Source organism: Eptesicus fuscus, chromosome 4 (assembly GCF_027574615.1).
Source record: "Eptesicus fuscus isolate TK198812 chromosome 4, DD_ASM_mEF_20220401, whole genome shotgun sequence".
NCBI classification, from domain to species: Eukaryota; Metazoa; Chordata; class Mammalia; order Chiroptera; family Vespertilionidae; genus Eptesicus; species Eptesicus fuscus.
Window position 1 is genome coordinate 100,054,876 of NC_072476.1, and position 22,988 is coordinate 100,077,863.

General features: G+C 39.7%; 1 protein-coding gene across 1 annotated transcript in view; it reads left to right on the forward strand.

Annotated features, from left to right (window-relative positions):
* Positions 1-22,988, forward strand: part of CTNND2 (catenin delta 2) — a 664,153-nt gene that overhangs the window by 555,126 nt on the left and 86,039 nt on the right. Inside the window, exons 16-18 of the mRNA XM_054714357.1 lie at positions 9,938-10,111; positions 17,817-17,891; positions 18,937-19,087. Coding sequence (XP_054570332.1) covers positions 9,938-10,111; positions 17,817-17,891; positions 18,937-19,087 — 400 coding nt within the window. The remainder of the gene's footprint in view (positions 1-9,937; positions 10,112-17,816; positions 17,892-18,936; positions 19,088-22,988) is intronic.

The window sequence follows — 22,988 nt, forward strand, 5'->3', positions numbered from 1 at the left end:
TGCCAGGAAGCGCATCTCACCTGGCAAGGCACTCACTGCCTAGTAAGGCTTCATGCCAGCAGCCTGGGGCAGTAGTACAGGGGTGACAAGCCAAAGATTCAGGTCCAGGGAAATAAAATAGACAAAATGGATTTATTTGCTTTTCCACATTTTGTAGAAATAAACATTTTTTGTTTTTCACTTTGGGATATGGCCAAGGCTCCTGTGATGGGGGCCTGGGATCGGTGGTGCTCAAACACAGACTACAGGTGCCAGGACACTGCTGACTGCTGGCCAGAGCAGACCTGGGCCTTCAAGACCCACTCAGTGTGAACTGGACAGTGTACAGAGAATCTGCTGGGGGTGGGGCTTGGGGGGACAAAAAACAGAACAAGTGAGATCCCCCAGAACTCAAAACCTTTCTTTTCCGCTTGAATATCACTTGTGAATTTTTTGATTCACACGGGTATATATCCCTCTCCATGGGTGAAGGCATACACCCATCAGAATTCAAAGGTGGTTCTGATCCAGGACTTTTACATGGTCCATTGTCTCTCCAATAACCTCTGCTCCACAGTTCACTGAGTTGTGGTCAGTTTAAGAGTAAGTCTTTTTCATCTTGTTTTACATTGTAGATACCAAATTCATAATTAGCAGCAAGTTTCACTTATGGTATCACCATGATACTTTATATGCAAAAGCAAGAGCAGTATGCCTCTGTACAGCCTTTGTTAACTTAAAAACAAAAGGTCCTTTCAAGGTGAGAGGCAAACAAGCATTTATTTTAAGTCAGTAAGAATAACTATTTGGGCATCATTGATTCAGGCTGAAGCCCAAATAATGTTCCGATTAGGAGTTAAAGGCAATGGGTGTTTGTTTATGAGAATGGGAAGGGGAATGATTACATCAACAGAAGAAGGCATTTCTGTTGGTGCAGGTAACATAACATGGTGATGCTCCTTCTAAGCAATGTTTTTAATTTTAGGTCTATTAATCATCAGTCCAGTAGTTATAATAACTGCTTTCTTGTTACTTTGGCAAACAGTTCTTTGGGACACAGTGTTGTCTTAGGCCCAGTCAATGGTTATTTTGCCCTGTTTTTAACATTCAAAAGTTGGAGGTGTAAGACATGCCAGGCAGTTCCTCTGGCATGGCAGCTCCGGCGTCATTTGAAAGTGGCTCCACTTATCGTATTGTTTTTGCCTTCAACGCCCCCTTGTTTTTCCCATGATAATAGACACATCTTGGTAGAACTTAGGAAGCCTTTTCCTTGCACACATTCCTGACTCAGCACAGCCTCCAAGCTTTTGCTCATGCTGTTTCTCCAGCTGGCCTTCCCCTCCTCTCCTTCCACTACTTGGAAAATTATCCTTTCAGACCAAATAAAACATTATCTCCACCCTTAAAATACTTCCCTCATGTAAAAAAAAAAAATCACTCTCTAGCCCACTTCCGCATGGTTTTACTTGAACTTCTCTAGTGCTCATCACACTATGAGTTATGACAGCAATTGATCCCCATAGAGAGGGAATTTTCTGAGGGAGGGACTGTGGGTCTCCTTTCTGTCTTTAGCTTCTAGCCCAGCGCCCAGCACCAGCTGTGCTGAATGAATGATGGTCATTCTGGGGCACTGGGTTGCCTTTAGGTCTTGCTGTTGGGGGTGTTTTGAATAGATGTTTGTAGCTGTGATATGTCCATTTCCTTCTTGGTGACTCTCTGCCTCCAAGGGCTGCTGTGAGCCAAGAATATTCACCAGATCTCCTCTTTCAATTACGGTTCACACTGTTACTATCCAGCTACTCATGGCTGGGCTGCATTTTATTACATCATCAGTCAACATTCAGAAGTCATCACCAAACACAATGATCATTCTTTCTCACAGTTGTCATCTGAGAATTTACAGTTTGCATCAGCAAGTGGATATGAGCATCCAAAGGACAGTACTTTTGATCATGTCAGACTTAAAAATGCTTTGTTCTGAAGACTTTCACATGTGATGTATATAGTGGGATCACGTGTCACAAAATCCCATCACCGTGAAGGTTTCCTTGGGTTTTCGGAACTTTGTTTTGGGTATCACTTCCTCAAGAGCCTCACACATTCCTCACTTCATCAGATGGGTGCTATTGGGCTAGAAATGAGGCTCTGAGACTAAATAGCAGTTAGTGTGCCAAAGCACAAAAATGAATTTCATTGCAAATCACCGCATTAGAGATTTGAATTTTAAACAAGTTTCTCCTTATTTCAGACAAAATGGATGCTACTTATAAATACATATACATATGCACATATGTAACTATTATGTGAGTAAACATCCTATATAATAAAAGGCTAATATGCAAATCGACCAAATGGCAGAATGACCAGTCGCTATGACATGCACTGACCACCTAAGCCATCAGTCAGACATCTCCTGAGGGCTCCTGGACTGCAAGATGGCGCAGGCTGGACTGAGGGACACCCCCACACACACACCAAGTGCATGAATTTCATGCACCAGGCCTCTAGTAATACCAGAATGTGGAAGGGCTACCAAGAATTCGATTGTGGCACTATACCATCATGAGTGAACCAATCCCAATTGTCAGAAAGTTAGATTGCTTCTAAATTTTAGCTAATGCAAAGTATAACAAACATCTGTGTACTTAAATCTCACCTACATCCTTAATCACTTCTCAAGGATAAATTCTTAAAAGTGAAATATCTAGACCAAATGAATGTTTTTAAGGCTTTGGATTCATCAGCCAACATTTACCTTAATCACTCTAGGTACCAGCAAGAGTTGAAACACATTTTGATTTGATTTATTATTTCTTGATGGAGCCATCCTTCATGATAATTCTTGATGCCTTGCCTAATATCACAGGTTGTTTTTCTTTTTTTGAGACAGTTTTCATTTTCTTAATTAGTAACCATCCTTTTACTTTTGCTGCTTAATACCATTTCTCTCTCACCATCTGCTGATGTCAGCTACTGCTCATTCCTCACGACCAGTTCCAGTAGAGTCTCACTCACCATATGCTGGGAGCTTGGTGAGTCAAGACATGGTATTTCATGTCCTCGAAGCAACAAATCGCAGGAGCCTGCAAAGGTCATGGCTGCACGTTTCCATGTGGTGACTCTCCTTTCCCATGCCCAGGAATGAATGAGATTCCTCTACTTCTTCTGAACCGTATAAAACATATCCTATCAGCTAAAATTGCTGCTCTTCTAATTTCAATAAGTTTACAGACTTAAAACTTTATTACAGGTGTTTCATTTAGGTTCCTTATTTACATTTTACAATGCAACACCCTACCCATTAATAAATACTCTGTGTCTTGTTCTACTAGAACGTGGCTTCTCAACCTAGCACCGTTGACATTTTAAGCTGGATAATTCTATGCTGTGGAGCTTATCCTGTGCATTGTAGGATGTTGAGCAGCTGTCTACCCAGTAGATGTCAATAGCAATCCCTCCCCAAGTTGTGACAACAACAAAAAAAAGTGTCTCCAGACATAGCCAGTTGTCTCCTTAGGTGGTAAAATCATCCCAGTTGACTGTATTAGATTATCTTTGAGGGACATATCACCAAAGATATAAACAAATGAGACTACAAGATTACCTGAAGGAGATCAGGAACTGAGCCCCCTTTAAAAGGCAGGAAATGGAGAGGGCTGTGGCCCAAGTGAATGGAAAGTTAGGAGCAAAGACAATTCTAGGTGAGCATTACTGGTGTTCCAGTGGGTTCCATCATGATGACTTGGGGGAGGAGCAGGTGAGCTCCATGATGTGGATCAGCCTTGATAACACTCCTCTGTGAGGCACAGCCCAGGGGCCTAATTGTGCCAGTGTCTGGAGTAGGCACACTACTAGCCTCCCTCCCATCTCTTCCTAGGGGAAAGGTGTGCCCCTTAGCAAAGATATCTCTGAGGTTTTGTTGTTTTGTTTTAAGTGTGTTTTCCTGAAGCTTTGTTCAGAAAACACATATCCTGCCTCTGCTTAAATACAGGTTCCTAATCTTGCAAATGCAAACCCCCTCCTATCTTCTGCAAGCCAAGCCTGGAGACAATGTGTGCCCCAGAAATACAGCTCATTGGCCATCCTCTCTCACCCTCATCCTTTGCTGCTCTGCACAGCTCAGCCCCCTGTAGCTGACGGCTTCTGAACAGCCCGCAGGGAAATTCAGACACCTGAGTTACCCTTTCCTTTAAAATCCCCAAGAGTCAACACAAGAATCATTATTTATTCTGGCTTTTTACAGTTGCTTGGAGTTTTTTGGGGTTTTTTTTAGTGACCATCAATTTTATTCCCTGTCTCCCTCCCCCCCACACCCCATCTGAAAAAGCTGGAAGTGATAATGAAACACTGTAAAGGCAAAGTCAGTTCGTAACTCTGCTGTCCAGACCAAGTCAAGCAAGAATGGCAGACCAAGTGGATGAACTTGTGTCCAAGTCACTGCTTTTTAATGTACTTAGTACTGACAGCAGCCTAATTCACCCAAACCCTGCATGAGAGAAAATCCCCTGACAGTGTACCTCCTAGAACCATCTCCCAGCCATCTTCTCTTCCTGTGACATGTGGCTTCTCCTGGGAGGAAGAATCCGTTTTAAAATGGGAATGCTTTCTATGACTGCAGAACCACTCCCTTTGCTTGCAATATCACGGGACTCTGGCGCATCTCACTGAAATCTCTGAAAACTGAAAGCCTGCCCATGTGTTTTGATGGCAGTGGCCCCTCCTCCGTAGAGAAAACTAGGCAATAGAGATGCATTTTGCTGATGAAGAGGCCTTTCTGTTTGCATTTGGAGGATGCAGCTCAGCTGTAAAAGCTCTCTTCTTTACATAGACGTGAATGGCTGTGACATGTGCGAGGAGCAACGTGGTTTATAGCATTTCTCCTGAAATGGAAAGCCTTCTTCTGATTAGGAGAGCTCTTCCTGTTTGCACCTCCCAAGAACCCAGCCCAGTGCATTGGCGATGGCGACGGGAGCAGGTGTAAACTCCTGCACAGGAGAGGAGCTGAAGGCCTCTTGTTAATTCTCATTCCATAGGGGCTTTGATGAATGTGATCATTCAAATTGTCTCGTGAGCTGCCACCCCTTAAAGGACCCCAGTGTACAAAGTCTCATTGTAAAGTGTATGGACACCTTTAATTTTTAGTTTTTGAACTTTCTGATTTTTATCCCTAAGTCACATCTTTCTCTTCCTATAAGGAACAATGACTTCCACTATTTCATCCTCAAGCCAACTAAGATAGAAATCTTTTAAGTGGAATTTAAGCCCTAGAGGGAAGCAAAAGTATGAAAAGCAAATAATAGGAAAGCTTTTTCCTTTTCTTTTCTTTTTTTAACCCACACATTGAACACATCCCCTCACCTATGTAATTTTCTTCCTAAGCAGACATTTCTTGCAGTGGCCAGCATGTCTGTCCCTCCTTGCCTGCCTGGGACCATATCAGAAAGCACCACATCCAAATTTCAGCAGCCCCTTAGCTTCTAAATTGGGAGTGTGCTATTCTCTTCTTTTCTAAAAAGGTTTGAGCATTACCTTCTTGGAGAGATAATATATATTCACAATTTTATACAAGTTCAGAAAGTGAGTAACATTCACTATTCACTGATTTGATTATTGATACTACTTATACTGGCATTTAAAGCCAGTGAAAAAAAGTACTGAGAATATGTTCTAGAGGGTGGCACTATTTTGGAAGACAAATCAATCTGTTGGTTTGCTCTGTGCTCTGCTGGCAACACAATCCTGCCACACACTTTCCTTGTTTTGCTTCCATCCTGTGCCTAAGAGAGCACCCTGGAAGAAGTCATGGTGTAGCTAGAGGACCCTCCTGATACCAAGATTTCTTAGTCTTCACTATGGTTATGTCTCAGCCAGCTTGGGCTGCTATAACAAAATACTGTAAAGTGGGGGGCTTAAACAACAAGCATTCATTTATCACAGTTCTGGAGGCTGGAAGTTCAAGATCAAGGGACCAGCAGAATTGGGGTCTGTTGAGGGCCTTTTCCTGGTTCCCAGGTGGTTGTCTTCTTGCTGTGCTCTCACAAGGCAGAAAGGGAAAACTCTGGTCCCTTCACCTCGTGATAAGGACACTAGTCCCATTGTGGGGGCTTCGCCCTCTTATCCTCACCTAAACCTAATCACCTCCCAAAGCCCCACCTCCAAACACCATCACATTGGAGATTAGGACCTGGACATGTGAGTCTTGGGCAGGCACAAGCATTCAGGCCATGGTGTTGTGCATAAAACATCTGAAAACCCTGTGTAACCCCCTTAAACTTTAGCTTCATGAACTCTAACTGTATGTGCAAAATTCTAAATTCCTATAAACAAGAGAATGAATAAGGGGAACTCTAAAGCTAAAATGTGTTCTGTTATATTTTCCTACTTAACCACATAGGAATGACTTACACAGAATATCATTTGAACATTGAAGTAATACCTTTAAGAATCAAGAACAGCTAGAACTTTTGCAAATTTTGTCTGTTGGAATATAGCAGATGGAAATGAAAAATGTGCACAAAATTGAGGAACATTTATTTACCAAGTCTGAAGAGTAAAACTATGAGAAGAAAAGGGAATTTCTACTGAAAAGTTCCCCCAAGCTGGAATAAAACTTTTTAAAATCACAAATGCCTTTCTCCTTTTTTGTTTGCTTTCACTTTAATCTCAGCTTGATATCTCTATTTAAACCTGATAAATGAAGATAAACACACAGCTATATGTTTATGTGTAAGTGTGTGTGTGTGTGCTGGGGGGGGGAGGATGGTGTATGCCACAACCTGGCAATAGTATAGATAATAGAGTCAAAATATACTCAGCCAGCATTGTCCCTGTTGGTTTTTTGGAAATACTTTGTCCCCTTGGTTGTGCCCTGTCTTTATTACATAGAACGTTCTCTCTCCTGACTTGATGACATTTTGCTTCTTTACATATCACTTTCATATTTCAATCTCTTAAAGAATTTGTATAATGTGCCCTCAAAATATAGTCTAAAATAAGCAGTTTGCATAAGGCTCATTGTGTTCTTAGGACCAATGAGCTGGATGATCAGTTTTGAAGGTGTTAAAGGTTTAGCCACTGCTTGCCTTAGTCCATGTGCTCATTCTGTACAAATTTTAGGATGGGTACTTCTTCTGTTTAAGTTTATAAATGACACATTTCCTCTTTGGTAGAAGAGTTGCATAGCCGTGATTTCTTCAAATCCTCAATCTAGAAGAAGGGTACCAGTAGAAGTTTGCATGTGCAGAACTGTTTCACGCCTTCAGTGGGATCCTGATGTCACCATCGCTCTATAGTCCTATTATGTTGATTCTCTAGGCAACATAACGTCAAGTATGTTAGCACAATTCTTAAGATTCTGTTCTTTTTATGGGTAGTGAAAAACAGTTTCTTAATGGGTAGTTGATACTTCTTTCCCTCTTAGCTCAAGAGTCTGAATAAAGTACCCAGATGAAGGCCAGATCCATTGACTGATTTAAAACCGTTCTTTTTCTTCGATCTTGACAGGGGCCAGAGTGCCATCAACGTTATGAAATAGCAGAGAGTCCCCTTTGAATTCCATCTCTAGCTACCATCAAAGATGATCCCTGTCATATTGGTTTTCCTTTTATTTCCTTCAAGTTCTCTATGTAACCCTTAAGAAAGGATGGTCATGGAAGGTATTTAAGAGCTACATAGATTGCATGTCAGAGCACAAGGAAATTGTCTATGATTTAGCCATTTATCCTAAATGACTAAATAAAACTTCTGTTTTATTGCACAGAAGTTAGAAAAGTAGGACAAGATGGAACCCAGAAAACACAACCCAGCTGCCTTTTGCTCTTCATAGAGTTTGACTGTCACATATTATAATGAGCAAGCAAATACTGTATATCTTTTGTTACTGTTATGTTAGCTCTGACATGAGAGAGAAATTTCATCCCTGTTGGGCTCTAAATTCTAGAGTCTGATTTTTCTCAATATTATTAAATCTTTGTATGAAAAGGATATTTTAAAAGATAGAAGATGACAAAATAAAAACCCAAATGAAATAATTTTCCATTTCCTGTTACACTAGCAAATAGATTCAGTACCCCAAGCTGGTTTCATTTAAGAAATCAGTATCACCCCTGTTTCATCATCGATATCAACAAACCTACTTTCCTTGTGCTGTGTTTCTATCCAAAGGAGTGGGCCAGTCTCAAATAGTGAACCACGTGCACTGTGACAAGACTGGTTCACTTTCATTTTTTAAAAAGTGTATTTAAAAGACATGTGCTGGTTTCATTGATAGGCTGTGCACAGATGCAAATTCGCCTTTAATAGTTTAGAAGTGGCTTTGGTTAAAAAAAAAACACACACACAAGAAGATTCCTACATTGAGTATTCTTGTATGAAAAGGAAGTTGAAATTGAGTGATATTCTTACTGAAAATGACCTTTAATGGTATGTCCAACATCCATCTGTGGGATGTCATTCATCTCTGACATTTAGCCTTGACTTAAACTAAGCTGTATCAGAACTGAGAAAAAGAAGGCTTGAGTTTTCAGGGTTGCTTTTTTAAAAAATAAAGAAATTCTTGAAATTATTTATGACAGTGAAATAACTTTACATTATCTCTATCAACACTTCCTTTTTTATGTTACAAGGATATGAAGTAAGCCTATATTTTCTTCCAGTAAAATTTTCAGACCTTACACAGAGTCTGAAATATAGTTGTAATTTTGTATTTATACGTATATGTATATATACACACATGCACATATACTGTATATGTACCGAACATATGTATGAAAAAGCATAGTGTATCACATTTAGACTATATTTATTTTTAAGCATCATCAATAAACACAAATAAAGCAGTTAAATAACTTAGTACTTCACCCTAAAATTAAGGGTTATTTTGTTTTACTGTGATTCTTCTCAAAAGTAAACATGGGAATATTTTTTCTATACATACAGTTTATTTCATGTCTACCCTCATTATACTCGTTGCCTTTATTTTTCACAAAAGACAAAGGCTGTGTATAATCAAAGATCAGAATCAATAGTACAGTTTTTGATATTTTAAATAAAAGTAATACAACAAAAAATTAAAACGTAGAAAAAATGAAAACCAGTTTATTAATAAGTTTTTATTTCATTACATGGTTTTTATGATGCATTTTACATGCAATAAAGCACAAACCCATACCAATTTGTATACTGCTTTGTTCACTTAACTGTTAATGTAATCATTTGCCCAAGTTGCTACAAGTTCTTCAAAATTATTCTTTTTAATGGTCTACTTTATATGCCTTTGTGCAATAAGCCATAATTTCTAAATTATTTGTAATTAATTTTCAACCACAAATTTTTCTGTTATTTACTAGATTCAATTCAAAGCAAACTTAACTACCAGAATTGCTATAAGATCTAGTGTGCCTATGCTATGTTAATGCATCTAATAAACCATAGCAATTTTTTTGTTTATTCTGTCTTTTGTTTGAAGCCTATAGATACAATGATAGTACTCAAAATCAAACAAGTTATATAGGAATTTATCAGAGTTCACACTTACCCATAAGAAGTGAAGGCATTTGATCATTACTAACTACGTTATGTCAGTGGTATGCTAACTATAAAATAAGCCACCTTGATCTGCAGCCTTCTTCTTCCCTGCCCACTCGAAATCAATCCATCTCTTCTCCCTCCTTCCTGTAGCAATGGCCTAGGATTCTTCTCAGGGAGCTTATCCATTCTACTGCAAGTTACGTTCACTTTTGTCCAAGCTCCAACCCCCTTCACCCTCCATCATAAGCTCCTGGTGGGCAGGAATGGCTCTCGTAATCTTGGACGGCTACTGCATTACCCTACATGCAAAACATGTTCACCAAATGTTACGACACCCTGGTTTTGTTATGGTCTGTAATGTTCACAGAAGGCAATATTGGGAAGTGTAATGGTGTTAAAGATGTTTACTCTCTTATTTTTCTTCCTCCAGTGGGATGGAGTAGGACCTCTTCCCGACTGTGCAGAACCACCAAAAGGGATCCAGATGCTGTGGCACCCATCAATAGTCAAACCCTACCTCACACTGCTCTCTGAGTGCTCAAATGCAGACACGCTGGAAGGGGCGGCAGGCGCCCTGCAGAACTTGGCTGCAGGGAGCTGGAAGGTATGACTAGTTCGTTACCATAAAAAAGAAATCTGGGATTATGAGCACGACCCTAGAAAATAGCACAAGTCCAGTTTTGAGGAATGCAATTCTAATGAAGTTTTTGAGAATGTGAGAGAAAGATCAGTTACACTGAACTGTTGGACTTAGAAAAGGTATTCCTTTGAAAAATTCTCCTTAAGGGCTCAGGGGTCCTTGAAGATGAGTACAAAGCACAGACGGCTAGATCTAAGTGTAGTCATTGAAAATGCCGTGATGTGCTCTCCATTCTGCTTGTGCAGCTGAGCTACTTGGTTTTCAGAGGAGACTGGGACATGCTGACGCTTTGCAAAGCCCTGTTGTTGGGTGTTAAGGGAGCTAATACCCAAACATCTTGTATACAAACTCATGTGATTACTGTAATGTTATATAAATGGTCTTGTTCCCAGAGGAAAAGAAGGTCTTGAATTTTTAAATTATTGGCTTTCAGAGAAGAGTAGTATTGCTAGTTATCTTTGGCAAAAATGTTAAAGTAAAACAAATATGTGATTGGGAATATTAGAGTCCTTATAAACACACACTGATTGGTTTTCACAGAAAATTTCCATGACCCTCCTTTTGGGTAGGAAGAGATTCACCATAGCAAAGAATTCTTGAGTTTGATCACTAATTATTACATGAGCTAACTCGCCTTATTGCATAAAAAAGTGTAACTTCTTAGAAGAATGAGTGCATATAGGGAAAAATATCAAAAGAGGAAGTTTGGGCGTCTGCCATCCATTTTTCATTCATTTAACATTAAAGCCTCAGTTTGAAATATACATAATCACTCCTTTAACATTTTATTGAAAACAATGTTAATATAGACACATAACTACAGATATTTCTCAGAAGTTTAATACTATAGGCACCACACATACTGGCCTCAGCATTGTCATGCAATCACACCCTCTCTTCTTATTATACCTTCTAACTTCTGGCTTCTTGTCATCTCTCTCTCTCTCTCTCTCTCTCTCTCTCTCTCTCTCTCTCTCTCTGTGTGTGTGTGTGTGTGTGTGTGTGTGTGTGTGTGTGAGAGAGAGAGAGAGAGAGAGAGAGAGAGAGAGAGAGAGAGGGAGGGAGAGAGAGAGAGAGAGAGAGAGAGAGAGAGAGAGAGAGAGAGAGAGAGAGAGAGAGAGAGAGAGAGAGAGAGGAGGGGGCAGAGAGATCCTTTGTTTCCATTGCTACAGTTTTGGCAGTAGTACTGCTTTCTCTCTCAGGTGTGACCTCCCAACTTTGGGGGCCTAGTCTCTGACAATATTTCCGAGGATCTGGCTACTGATGCCTGGGAGGATCACCCCTTCTTCTTTTGAGAGTCTTAGGAATGAACATATTATCCCTTTCCTCCCCTGCTCATAGGCATCCCTAATGTTGTACTGGAAGAATTTAGTTTGGGGGAGAGGAAGTGAAGTTGTCACTTGCTATCAACCATAGAAACGTTTCAAAAGCAGAGTCACACCAGGCAGAATTCTAGAGAATAGTTTTGTATGAGTAGAAAAGAGATAATCATGGAAATCATTTCCTTGAACTAACCCTTAGATTTTATCTCCCTCTAAATTTAGGAGGCTTTGACTCAAGTCTCAATTCAAACATAGACTCTTCCTCTTCTGATCTTTGTGACCCTTGGGCAAATTGTAGCACCTCCTTATGTTCTCAGGTGTGTCATCTTTGAACAGAGAAGATTGTGGATGCTTCAGGTCACATCATGCAGGCCAGTCATGACACTGGATGCAAAGAGGAGAGCAGGATGTCATTGACCAAGCAGTTCTCAGTATATACAGCCAAGAGCGTTTAGTGACTACAAGTCCCCACCCAGCTCCCGAGTTAGAGGACTGATCAGATGGGCATGGGAAAGTGGGCTCTGGCCCATGGTCATGAGTCTAACCTGAACCACAACACCATCTAGGTGGTAGCAAATCAAGTATGCCATCTTGAACCTATGATATTTTAGTGAATTATTATTTTCTTTAAGAAATATTTAAGTTCTTATGACAATTTAAAAAATGGAGACATATCTTTGAGGTCTAGAGTATTTTAAATGTAAGACTACAACCTCTGCTTTAAAAATTAAAATCTATGTTCCACATATTCAAAAAGTTAATTGGAACCAATGGAAACATATTAAAGATTTAAAACTTCTAGAGTTAATGTACAATGTCTGAAACAAAAATGCATGGAAATGGCAATTAACAGCATATAGACAATGCAGAAGAAAAAATTAGTGAACTGGAAAACATCAGTGGAAACTATACAAAATGAAACACAGAAAAAAAATGTACAGTGGCCTGTTGTATGTGTAATTGCAGTCTCCAAATGAGAGGAGAGATAAAGGAAGAAGAAAACAGGAAAAAAAATTATTTGAAAATTTAATTATTGAAAAATTTTTAAATTTAATGGAAACCATACACTCACAGATTCAAGCAGCTTATGGGACACCACGCACAACAAATATGAAGAAACTGTATCAAGGTACATAATAATCAAATTGTTCAAAATCAGTAGTAAAGAGAAAATCTTAAAAGCAGCCAGAGGAAAAAAAGAAACGTTATGTACTAAGAACTGCACCACATTAACATCAAAATTAAAGATCAGTGCCACCAATTATTCATTTATGTATAGAAGTCTTTACCGAGCTATTAAGAATGTCCTCTAGAAAGGAATCTGGTCTGTGAACACTTTAAAGGCAGAAGCCAAGTCCCATGTTTTTCTTTGTACCCCACTGTTCATCCTTGTGATAGAAAAGTGTTATGGGAAAACTACATTCTTTTCAGTTTCCAAACTCATCAGTGCTTTGCAGGCTGCAGATTTTGATAGCATTTCCCAATCCCACAGTTCCTGCAGGTTGAACGTTCTGTTTAAATTACCAGGCTCTGTGTCATAACCAGGTCAGCTAGGGGAGCTGCAGAGGTATGTCTGAGTCTTTAGGTGCTTGGAATAAGAAAATAATAAGATTAAAGATTTTATGCTATTTTGATATTCAAAAATTCTCTCCTATTTTGGATTATAAATAAGAATTATGGATAAAGTACCATACAATTTTTTCAATATTTTCTGGTAATAATATCTTGCTGACTGTTTTCAGTACATAAACCTGCCCATTAGTTCAGCACAGTTATCCCCAGTGTGAAATGTATCCCCACATATTGAGTAGACATTTATTTGGTAATTTTTCCTATTACTAATAGAGTAGAGACTAATAAGGAGCAGATGAAGTCACAAAAATTATTCTGTACTTCAACAGAGTTTAACAACTATGGCCATCAGATTTCCTAGTCCACATCAGATTTTAAAAAAGCAAGGAGTGCCTTTTATAAACAGGCATAAAGACCTGCCTAAGAAGGGAGAGTTAATACCATGATGGCAAGAGAAAAGACAAAAGACAAAAAGTAACTACAAGGATGCAAGAAAGGAAAACTGCCAGAGGCCATTCAATGTCTAGGCTGTTGCATATATTCTAATAACTGGTAATCATAATGCTGACCCTCTGCAATGAAGAAAATGTTAAACTATTACTAGTAATTTTAAAAGACAGAAATCAAAAAAAAAAAAAAAAAAAAGCCAAGACCGGTTTGGCTCAGTGGATAGAGCGTCGGCCTGCGGACTGAAGGGTCCCAGGTTCGATTCCGGTCAAGGGCATGTACATTGGCTGCGGGCACATCCCTAGTCGGGGGTGTGCAGGAGGCAGCTGGTCGATGTTTCTCTCTCATCGGTGTTTCTAGCTTTCTATCCCTCTCCCTTCCTCTCTGTAAAAAATCAATAAAATATATTTAAAAAATAATAATAAAATAAATAAATAAATAAATAAATAAATAAAAGACAGAAATCATTTTAGAAATATTTCCATCCCAATGATTAAAGTAGAATTTTGACTCTCAGAATGGCAACCTTACTTATAAGAAGCACTAACCTTCCTTATACTGTAACTTTAGTCAAATGGAATGGTCCTCAGGCAGAGCAAGGGACTGCTAAGGAATATTAGAGTATAGTTACAAATATATGTGCTTCCATAAGAGCTTTATTATAAAAATGCAAATACACGGGCATGCATGAAAGTCAATTATATTATCATCATCTGTTGTATAATTTATTAATTTACCATATTAAATGGTAAAGGATTATGTGGGGAGGGAAGATAATCCATAGAGATGATTTGAGAAAATCTTCATTAAGCCAAACACTGATAAATTGTTATAATTTTTAAATGACTGAGAACAACTTATACAAGAAATAAGTAAATCTTTACTTTAAAAAAATGATTTCACTTAAGAAAAAAATGTTAAGAAAAAGATTAAGTTAGGATACACAATAGCTTCAATTTTCATATAGACCGTGTTACTATCTGAAACCTAGAGTTCCAAGAATGTGATTTTATAGCAACTGTTGAAATTTAGTGACTTTTTTTTAGTGTCCTTAACTTTTTATGACCCAAACAAAAGCAGAAATGTGAAGGTAGAACACCAGTATTTTGCATAGAGATTGCTTTTTATAGACCTCATCTTCCAAAACAATAATTACTCTTTATGGGGAGATCATGCACACTCCTTTTATGTGACAAATTGACTAGCAAACACATCTTCATAATGGCCCTAAATACTTTTTAAACTTTAAAAACCTCATTACTTGGTTTATGAGCATCAGAAAAACATTATAGCATTGTGACAGAAGCAAAGTGATAAATGTTTTTCATAGCCAGCATGGAATTCAGTTACCTTTTCCTCTTTTATAGGACAATGATGTTTTTGTCACGGAATAATAAAACTATTGGATATAGTAGGTTAAAGATTTGTAAAAATGTGACCAAATGTTCTTTGAACTCACATTTATGGGTTATTTCTATTGTAATTGAACTTTGTGAAAACCCAGAATTTGAACTGTTGAAATATATCTGCACTTGCTATTAAGCCAAGCATTTTAGATATCTTTGTTTAGTCAACTTTTCCCCTAAAACATGATGATTCTCAAGATTATTATTTCCTCATTTACTTTTAAAATAAGCTAGACTAAATAGGTATTTGAATATTAATTTTTAATATTTGATGAGCTAACATAATAGCAACATAGATGTAGTGAAAACAGAATCTTCTGCCATGTGGCCCAAATGAATAAAAAATAAGAGAACTGAGAAATTTGAGACTCGTCCCTAGATACATGGTCAACAGCCTCAAAAAGGATGCTGAATTGAGCATAGCTTAGTTGTTCTCAGGGCTAAATTGAAATGTCCAGGACTTCCATTGACAATACTCAAAGGGTCTTTAACTCAGAAGTTTAGAGGAGAGTCGAATGAGTTAATGGAACACTAAAGTAATAACATGAGTTATTAGACCAAGATTAATGGATGAATTTGCAAAGAATTATATCACTATGATTGCAGATGTATATAATTTACACTTGTCTTTTGGAGATGTGGAAGAGAATGGTAGTCAAGCACACCAACTCTAGGGCAGTGCTTCCTGGGTTCAAGACCTGGTCAAGCAGCTGCAGGCCGAGGGACCTTGCCGTGCCTCCCTATTCTCATCGGTAAAGTGGGAATAACACTAGTACATACTTCACAGGGACAAGATGAGGATTACATGAATTAATGCATGTAAAAAAATAGAACTGTGCCTGGCATTTGGTTAAGTGTTAGGTTTCTTATAGTTGAGATTATTTTGAGGGCTTATACCTCTCCTGAAGTCCTCATTGGGAAAGCATTTCTGCGGGAGAAATTTGGGTCACATTTCTGTGCTGTTTTCTCCTGGACCAGTTCTTTTTTCTCCATCTTCTCTTTGTCATTCTTCCCCCGCCCCTTCCTACTCCTCTTCCTTCTCATCCTCTTGAATCATCAAGCATCCTCTCTTCCACGCATGGGCTGTTCTTATCAGAAGCATCCTGGTCCATGTCTGATAGCTCCCCTCTCTGTACTCATATGCTCAGTGCACAGTGCTCTCATTCTGCCCAAAGATTTTCACTTCAGCTACAATGGGTTATGATACACGTTTCTCTCTTGTTTATGTTTTTATGCCAATTGTTTAGATGACAAAACTCTTGGCAACCCATGCACCTCTAACCACCACAGAGGATGATTCCAAGGCAACTGACTTCTCTTTTGGAAAACTCTATAGGAACATCATGGTTCTGTATTGAGTGTACCTGAAAACATACCTCATACCTCATTTCCCAACAACTTTGTCTGGTGACTTTCTCCTTTCCACCTCTAACTGGGGTTTACTCTTTTTTGGTGGGTTACACTTTGGTTACACATTACCTCTGAGACTGATCAATTGTTTGGATGCTACTTAAAAGGCATCACTGTCACCTATTTTTTCATGTCAAGAAATCTTGTGGAAACTTGCAACATCTTTTGAGTGAAATGTAAGTAGTTTATTCTGAGTTGTCTTATTCTAAACTGATATTGGGAATTTTTCATACACGTACAAAACTTAAAAGTTTCCAAAAAAAAGTTATTTTCTATGCAGCAATTGTAATATATGAGTTGAAATCTGTTGTCTGGTTATCCCTTTTCACTTAAGGAAAACATACCACTGTTGACCATTTTATGATACCAAAAGGTATATCTTTAACATAGATAGCCTCTCTCAACAAAGCTGAAGGACTCTTATTATTTTCCAAACACCAAATCATCTTTCCATCCCACATGGGCAGGATATAATAGCTGGACTTCTAAGATGATACAATCATAAACTTCCCTTCTTGGCTTATTTCAAATATGGCCAAGTTCTTCTCTATCAATGTTTGGGAGGATGGAGAGGAGAGAAAGGCAGTGTCTGGGGGACTGAGCACAGAGGATTAGGGGAGAGAGAATGAGATGCTGGCAGAAGAGGGAAAATTGTCAGCATCATAAAGAGAAGCAGATTTGGAGTAACAGGTCTGGGAGTCAGGGGTACAGTTGACCCTGATGAGCAGGCTACTTAACAACTTTGTGCCTCAATTTCCTCATCTACAAATATGAATACTGTCACCTCCCAGCATCTTGGGGAATTAGAAGAGGTAGCTAATGTACATCCAGCATCCTGAACTGGAATGAGGTGTGCCAGGAAAGAGGCCATGTCTAGACCCCATGCATCCGCCTGCCCAAGTTCTCAAGAACATTGCCACTATCTCCCAAAGGGCCAGCATATCACCCCAGTATAAAATCAATTGTTGATGTTCATCTCACAATTGGTAAACATTGAGCCTACATTCTGATTTCCGTTTTCTTCCTTTCTCTCAGCTCCCTTCTTAGTTTTAAAGACGAACCCAACAATGCATGCGCTGCATAAGCTCATGTTTCCCTGGGCCCTGGAGACCAGAGGTTTACAAGTATAGTGGAGGTGGTAGATGAAAATCGTGTCTCAGCATTTCAAATTGAGAATAAAATTTCTATCGGACATGAAGGAGGTTCTGTACTATCTTTACAGAGCACCTCCCTACAAATTCCAAGAAACAGCTTTCAAACCTGGATGTTTTTCCATGTCTAAGACTCCCTGATCACCCATTTTGCTGCTCCATGAGAGCAGGTCTGTGAAATAGTTGATCGCAAGAGATGCTTTAGTGATTCTAGCTGCTTCCCATCCCCTCAGGTTTTCAGGAGTGGGGGCAAGGGAAAGATTATGGGACGAGTTGATGGTGATAAGAAACTATGTGAATGTGACTTCTAACATAGGATGGGATGAAGTTGTGTGTTTTTTTAATCTCATATTTCATGCAGGGCTGGGCTGAGGATGTGGCAGGCATGGCGTATGCCCTACGTTCACTACCAGAGGGGGCTCCCTGCCTGCCACAGGTGAGAGCCAGCTCTGGGGTGTCTGCCCCAATGGGGAAGGGGGGGTGGAGGGGCCTGGAGGGGGGTTGGGGACTTTGTTCCACCTTTGGTGGTCCCCCAGAGGTCTCAATCACAGAATCCAAAACTTCCTGTCATGAATGTCATTTTCTTATATCCTAAATGAAAATGTGACTGACTAAACCCTATATGGGTTGGTTTTTATAGTGCACACTCTTCTTTGGAACACCGTAAAATAGTATCAAGTGTATATGCAAATGTCTGAAGAATCTGGGCCTTCCTACATTCTGTGACATGGATTGGAATGCTTTATCATTCTGAATATTGCAAGTACATTTCAATAGTAAGATGAGGTGTGCTTCATTAAGATAGATAATCACCAACCCAAAACAAATTATATATCTTATATTATAAATTACACATGGAATTATGGCCCTAGACACAACACATTTTGATCTAAAATTTTTTTTAGTTTATAATTTTTACTATTGATTTATAATGTCATATTTACCTCTCCTACCTTTTTCTGACTTATTTAATATTTATTTTTCAGCAAAGAACTTATTGGTGATATGTTTGGCAACTCATCTCTGTGCCCCACCTCCAAATTAAATCTCTGTTTTTAAACCAGTCACCCGAACTCAATCTTTTATCATTTTCTACTTTTTCCAGGGCTCATTTTATTATTCCTCTTAATGTCAGTAGCTCCCCTTTCTGTCCCAAACCTTCACATCTCAAAGCATCAAGTATGTACATCACTCAAATGGCTACAAATGGCTTTCCAATCTAAGGAAAGGAAACACTGGTACCAGAGAAGCAAAATGTGGCTAGCTGACTCACCCTGAAACCTTTACCATATGTTGAAGGCAAAATATAACGTGAAAACATTTAGTTACATGTCTAACCTATTCAACCTATTTTACAATTAGGTCTTGATAATTCAACCTTTTTGGTTCGTGCAAAGGACAGTCTGAAAACTCATACGTGCTATTTGCTCCTAGGGTTTGCCTCCTCCACTCCTAAGGTCTTTGCCTTCATCTTTTCGCAGTGGTCAGTGTACATCCGAGCCGCTGTCCGGAAAGAGAAAGGCCTGCCCATCCTCGTGGAGCTGCTCCGAATAGATAACGACCGTGTGGTGTGCGCAGTGGCCACGGCGCTCCGGAACATGGCCCTGGACGTCCGAAATAAGGAGCTCATTGGTATGTTCTCTCCGATTCTCTCACAGTGTCTCAGTTTTTCAATGAAAATATTTCCTGGCAGGTCCATGTGATTGAATCTACTCGCAGAACATATGTGCATGCAGAAATAGTGCACTTATTAGGGGCCACGTTTTTTCCTAGTTCTCCTAGCTTAAATCCAAGGACCCGAACTATCTTTTAGAATTCAGAGGAAAATGCAACGTTTGTTGGCATTTCTAATCCTTGCAAATTAAAAACTATGCTCAGCACTAGATACCATCTTCCCGATCCTTTAAATCCCTGTCAAGCTCTTTGTTTTCCATGTGGGGAGCAGGAATTGTAATGGGATCCATCCCACTTAGCTTCTCCTCTTGAATTTGTCATTAATTTTGGATGAGACCATACTGGCTCTTTTATTGTTTACTGAATCCTCTTTCTTTAATTTGGTATTCAAGAAATAGGGAGGATCTTTTATTAATGAACATTAAAGAGGTCAGACATTCGTCTAGATATGCAACAAATATGTATCATGACCTTCATTGCCCGAGGCCTGTTCAAGGTCCAGAGATTATTACATCAATGAGCAAAGCAGACAGGAAGCCTGCCCTTGTGGAGTTTACATCGGGAGAGCAGAGATGTACCATAAACAAGATGCACACATGAATCCCATTGTGTGTTAGGAGCATTCTAGGGGGAAAATAGACCTGGGTAAAGGAGACAGTAATTAGTGAGGTTGCCATTTTGTAAACTGTGGTTAAATTCACATAACATACAATTAACCATTTCAAAGTATACCACTGATACCGAATTCCAAAACTTTGTCATCGCCCTGAGGAAAACCCTGTACCCATTGAGTAGTTACCCCCACTTTCTCCTCCTCCAGTTGCTGGCACTCTCCAATGTGTGCTCTGTTTCTATGGATTTTCCTATTGAGGAAGTTTCATGTAATGGGATCATAGAATATGTGAGCTTTTGTGTTGGCTTCTTTCACTTAGCATAGGAGTTGTGATTTTAAATGGGATGTCAAGGTCAGGCTAGGAATTGTTGGAAAGGTGACATTTGAGCCAGGACTTGAAGGAGGTGAGACTGGGCCATGTGGATATTTGGGGGGTAGAGCATCTACATTGAAGGAGCTGCCTCTGCAGAAGGCCCCCTAAAAGAGCTGGGAGCAAGCCAGACGCTTCAAGGCCTTCATGGGACCTCGTGTGCCTGAGGCAGTGAGTGATAGGAGCCCAGCTGGAGAAGCCTCCTTGTCCCGCCTTTTACAGTGGCAAGATGGGAGGCCAAGGATGATAGATGCCTAGAGAACTAAGGAACCACAGAGACCTACCTGGGAAGAGACACAAGTCTTCCTAATGTAGGCATCTTGGATCAAAGAGATCATTCACGAAGGCTCATTGGTCAGTCAGTGCAACAGGAAGCCTGGCAAGACTGAATGCAGGTAATAGGTGTCAATGAAGGTCAAGCAGCAGGGAGCTGGACCACCCCCCATGCCAAAGGCTCAGGGTATATAGCCTCTGGGAATCTGGGAGAAAGCAGGTAGGTGAGTGGGCCAAAGGGCAAGATTTTATTTCTGGGGCAGTTGGAATACTAGGTGTGGATCCAGATTTTACATAAATACATTGGTTCATTTTTGCTATTCAAATTCCTGAGCGTGGCACACTAGGCCCTTTGCAATTTTTTTCCTGCCATTTCATAATACCCATTATATCTTCCAATAAACATCAAATTTGTGCAGTATGTATTTATTTACAAGGAAACCAGACTTCAAATCTGTCTCTAATACATACAATGATTTGTTATACTTGCAGTACATTATAAAGCATGAAACAAACGTAATTTGGTGTTTATGTTTGAATTTAATTTAAATATTATTTGTGGATTTTGTAAAGTACTGAAACTAGACCATTAGCTCAAAAGGTCAAGATACTCTCTCCCTGCCTGCTTTCCTTTTCTGTACGTAGTTGTTTCCGATAAAATCCCGCTGCTCCTCTAGAAAATGAAGGGAAAATCAATAGCTAATCAGTCTACTGCCTGGATACTGACCACTCGGTATTGTGAGTTTGCGTGTTTTATTTCTTTTGGTGGATTAAAATATAACAAAATAGGGAACTATTAATTGGTTTTCTAGCTTCCAGGCATCCCTTCTTCCTCGGAAGCCAGTTATCTAGCGCTCTGTCTGGGGCAGGAACATTTGGAGCTCCATATTGCCCGTGTTCAATTAAAACTTTACTGTCTAATGTCACCAGACAGGAAAGGGAGCCAATCACTTAAAAATAGGAGTGAAAGTACCTCAGTCACGGGCTTTATGGAATCAATGGCATTTTTCTTGAATTAAAAAAAAAGCAGAATTTAACACACACCATTTAAAATTTTTTAAAAAGCACACCATTGTATTCTACCTAGGAGAAAAGAAAGACCTTTGCTAATTCTCTTACTTTAAATAATGTATCAAAGTGGTGAATTAGTAGAAAAAGGCTACATAGAACTTTACATGCTGAAAAGAAAGTGGCAATGATTTTTGAACCAAGAACAAAACAATAAACTTCTACATCTTCTCTTTTCTACCAAATCTCACTCAAAGCTTTGGTGACCTCATGGTGTTGAAGATCATCTATATTCTGACAACTCCCAAATAGATATCTCTAGTATGAATCCCACATCTCTGTGTCCAACTGTCTGTCCAATATCTCCACTGGAAATCTAACAGGCATTTCAAGTATAACATCTCCGTACCTGAGGTCCTTATCTTCTCCCCAAGCTCAATCCTTCCACAGTCTCCCCACAACAGCGATGGCAATTTGTCTTTGCAGTGGTCCAGGCCAGGCACCTTACAGATCCCTTGGACTCCTCACCCTTCATAACCAATCCATCAACAAATCTGGTCTTCCTTCTGTGTTTTCTCAGAATCTGACACTTCTCACCTTCATTGCTTTTCCCCAACCTCCCATCATCTCTCAGCTGGGTTATTACCATGGCCATCTACCTGATCTCCCTACCCACCCTTTTTTTAAAATGTGTTTTTATTGATTTCAGAGAGAGGAAAGAAAGAGGTTGAGATATAAACATCAATGATGAGAGAGAATCATCGATCAGCTGCCTCCTACATGCCCCCTACTGGGGATTGAGCCTACAACCCAGGCATGTGCTCTGACCAGGAATCAAACCATGATCTCCTGGTTCATAGGTCGATGCTCAACCACTGAGTCACACCAGCTGGGCCTGGTCTCCCTGCTTCTACTCTTGCCCCCTACAGCTACTCTCAATGCAGAAACCAGAGTGTCCTGTTGAAACCTTAGAGCAGGTCATTTCTCCACTCAAAACTCCCAATAGCTCCTCATCTCTCTCACTGTAAAACGAAGGCTCTGTATGATGCAGCTTGCTGTGCCTCTCTAACCTCACCCTCTCGCCTCCCTGTCACTAACTTTGCTGAGGCCATTGGGTCACTATGGTTTCCATAGAAGATGAGCACAGTCCTGCCTCAGGCCTTTGAACTTGCTGTTTCCTCTGGCTAGAATCCTCTTCCTCCAAGGGGCCTATGCGCCTCAGTTCTCATCCCATTCAGGTCTTTACCCAAGTGCCAGTTTCCCAGCAGAACCTTTTCTGGCCTCCATTTTTTCATTCTACCACCAACTCTTCTTCTCCCTGCTTTATTTTTATCCAAAGCACTGATCACCTTCTAATATACAGCATATTATGTATTTACCTGGTTACCTGTCCATCCCCCACACTGGAATGGAAGCCCGTGAAGGGCAGAAAAGTCTGTCTCATTTGTTCACTGATGTAGCCCACCTACCTAGAGCAGCCCTCGATCCACAGTAGGAACGTCATAAATATTTGCCAAATGACTGAACTAAATATTTTCCTATCTGACCATCATTTTGAAATGAATTCCAAATCAGCAAAGCATTAATTAAGCAAC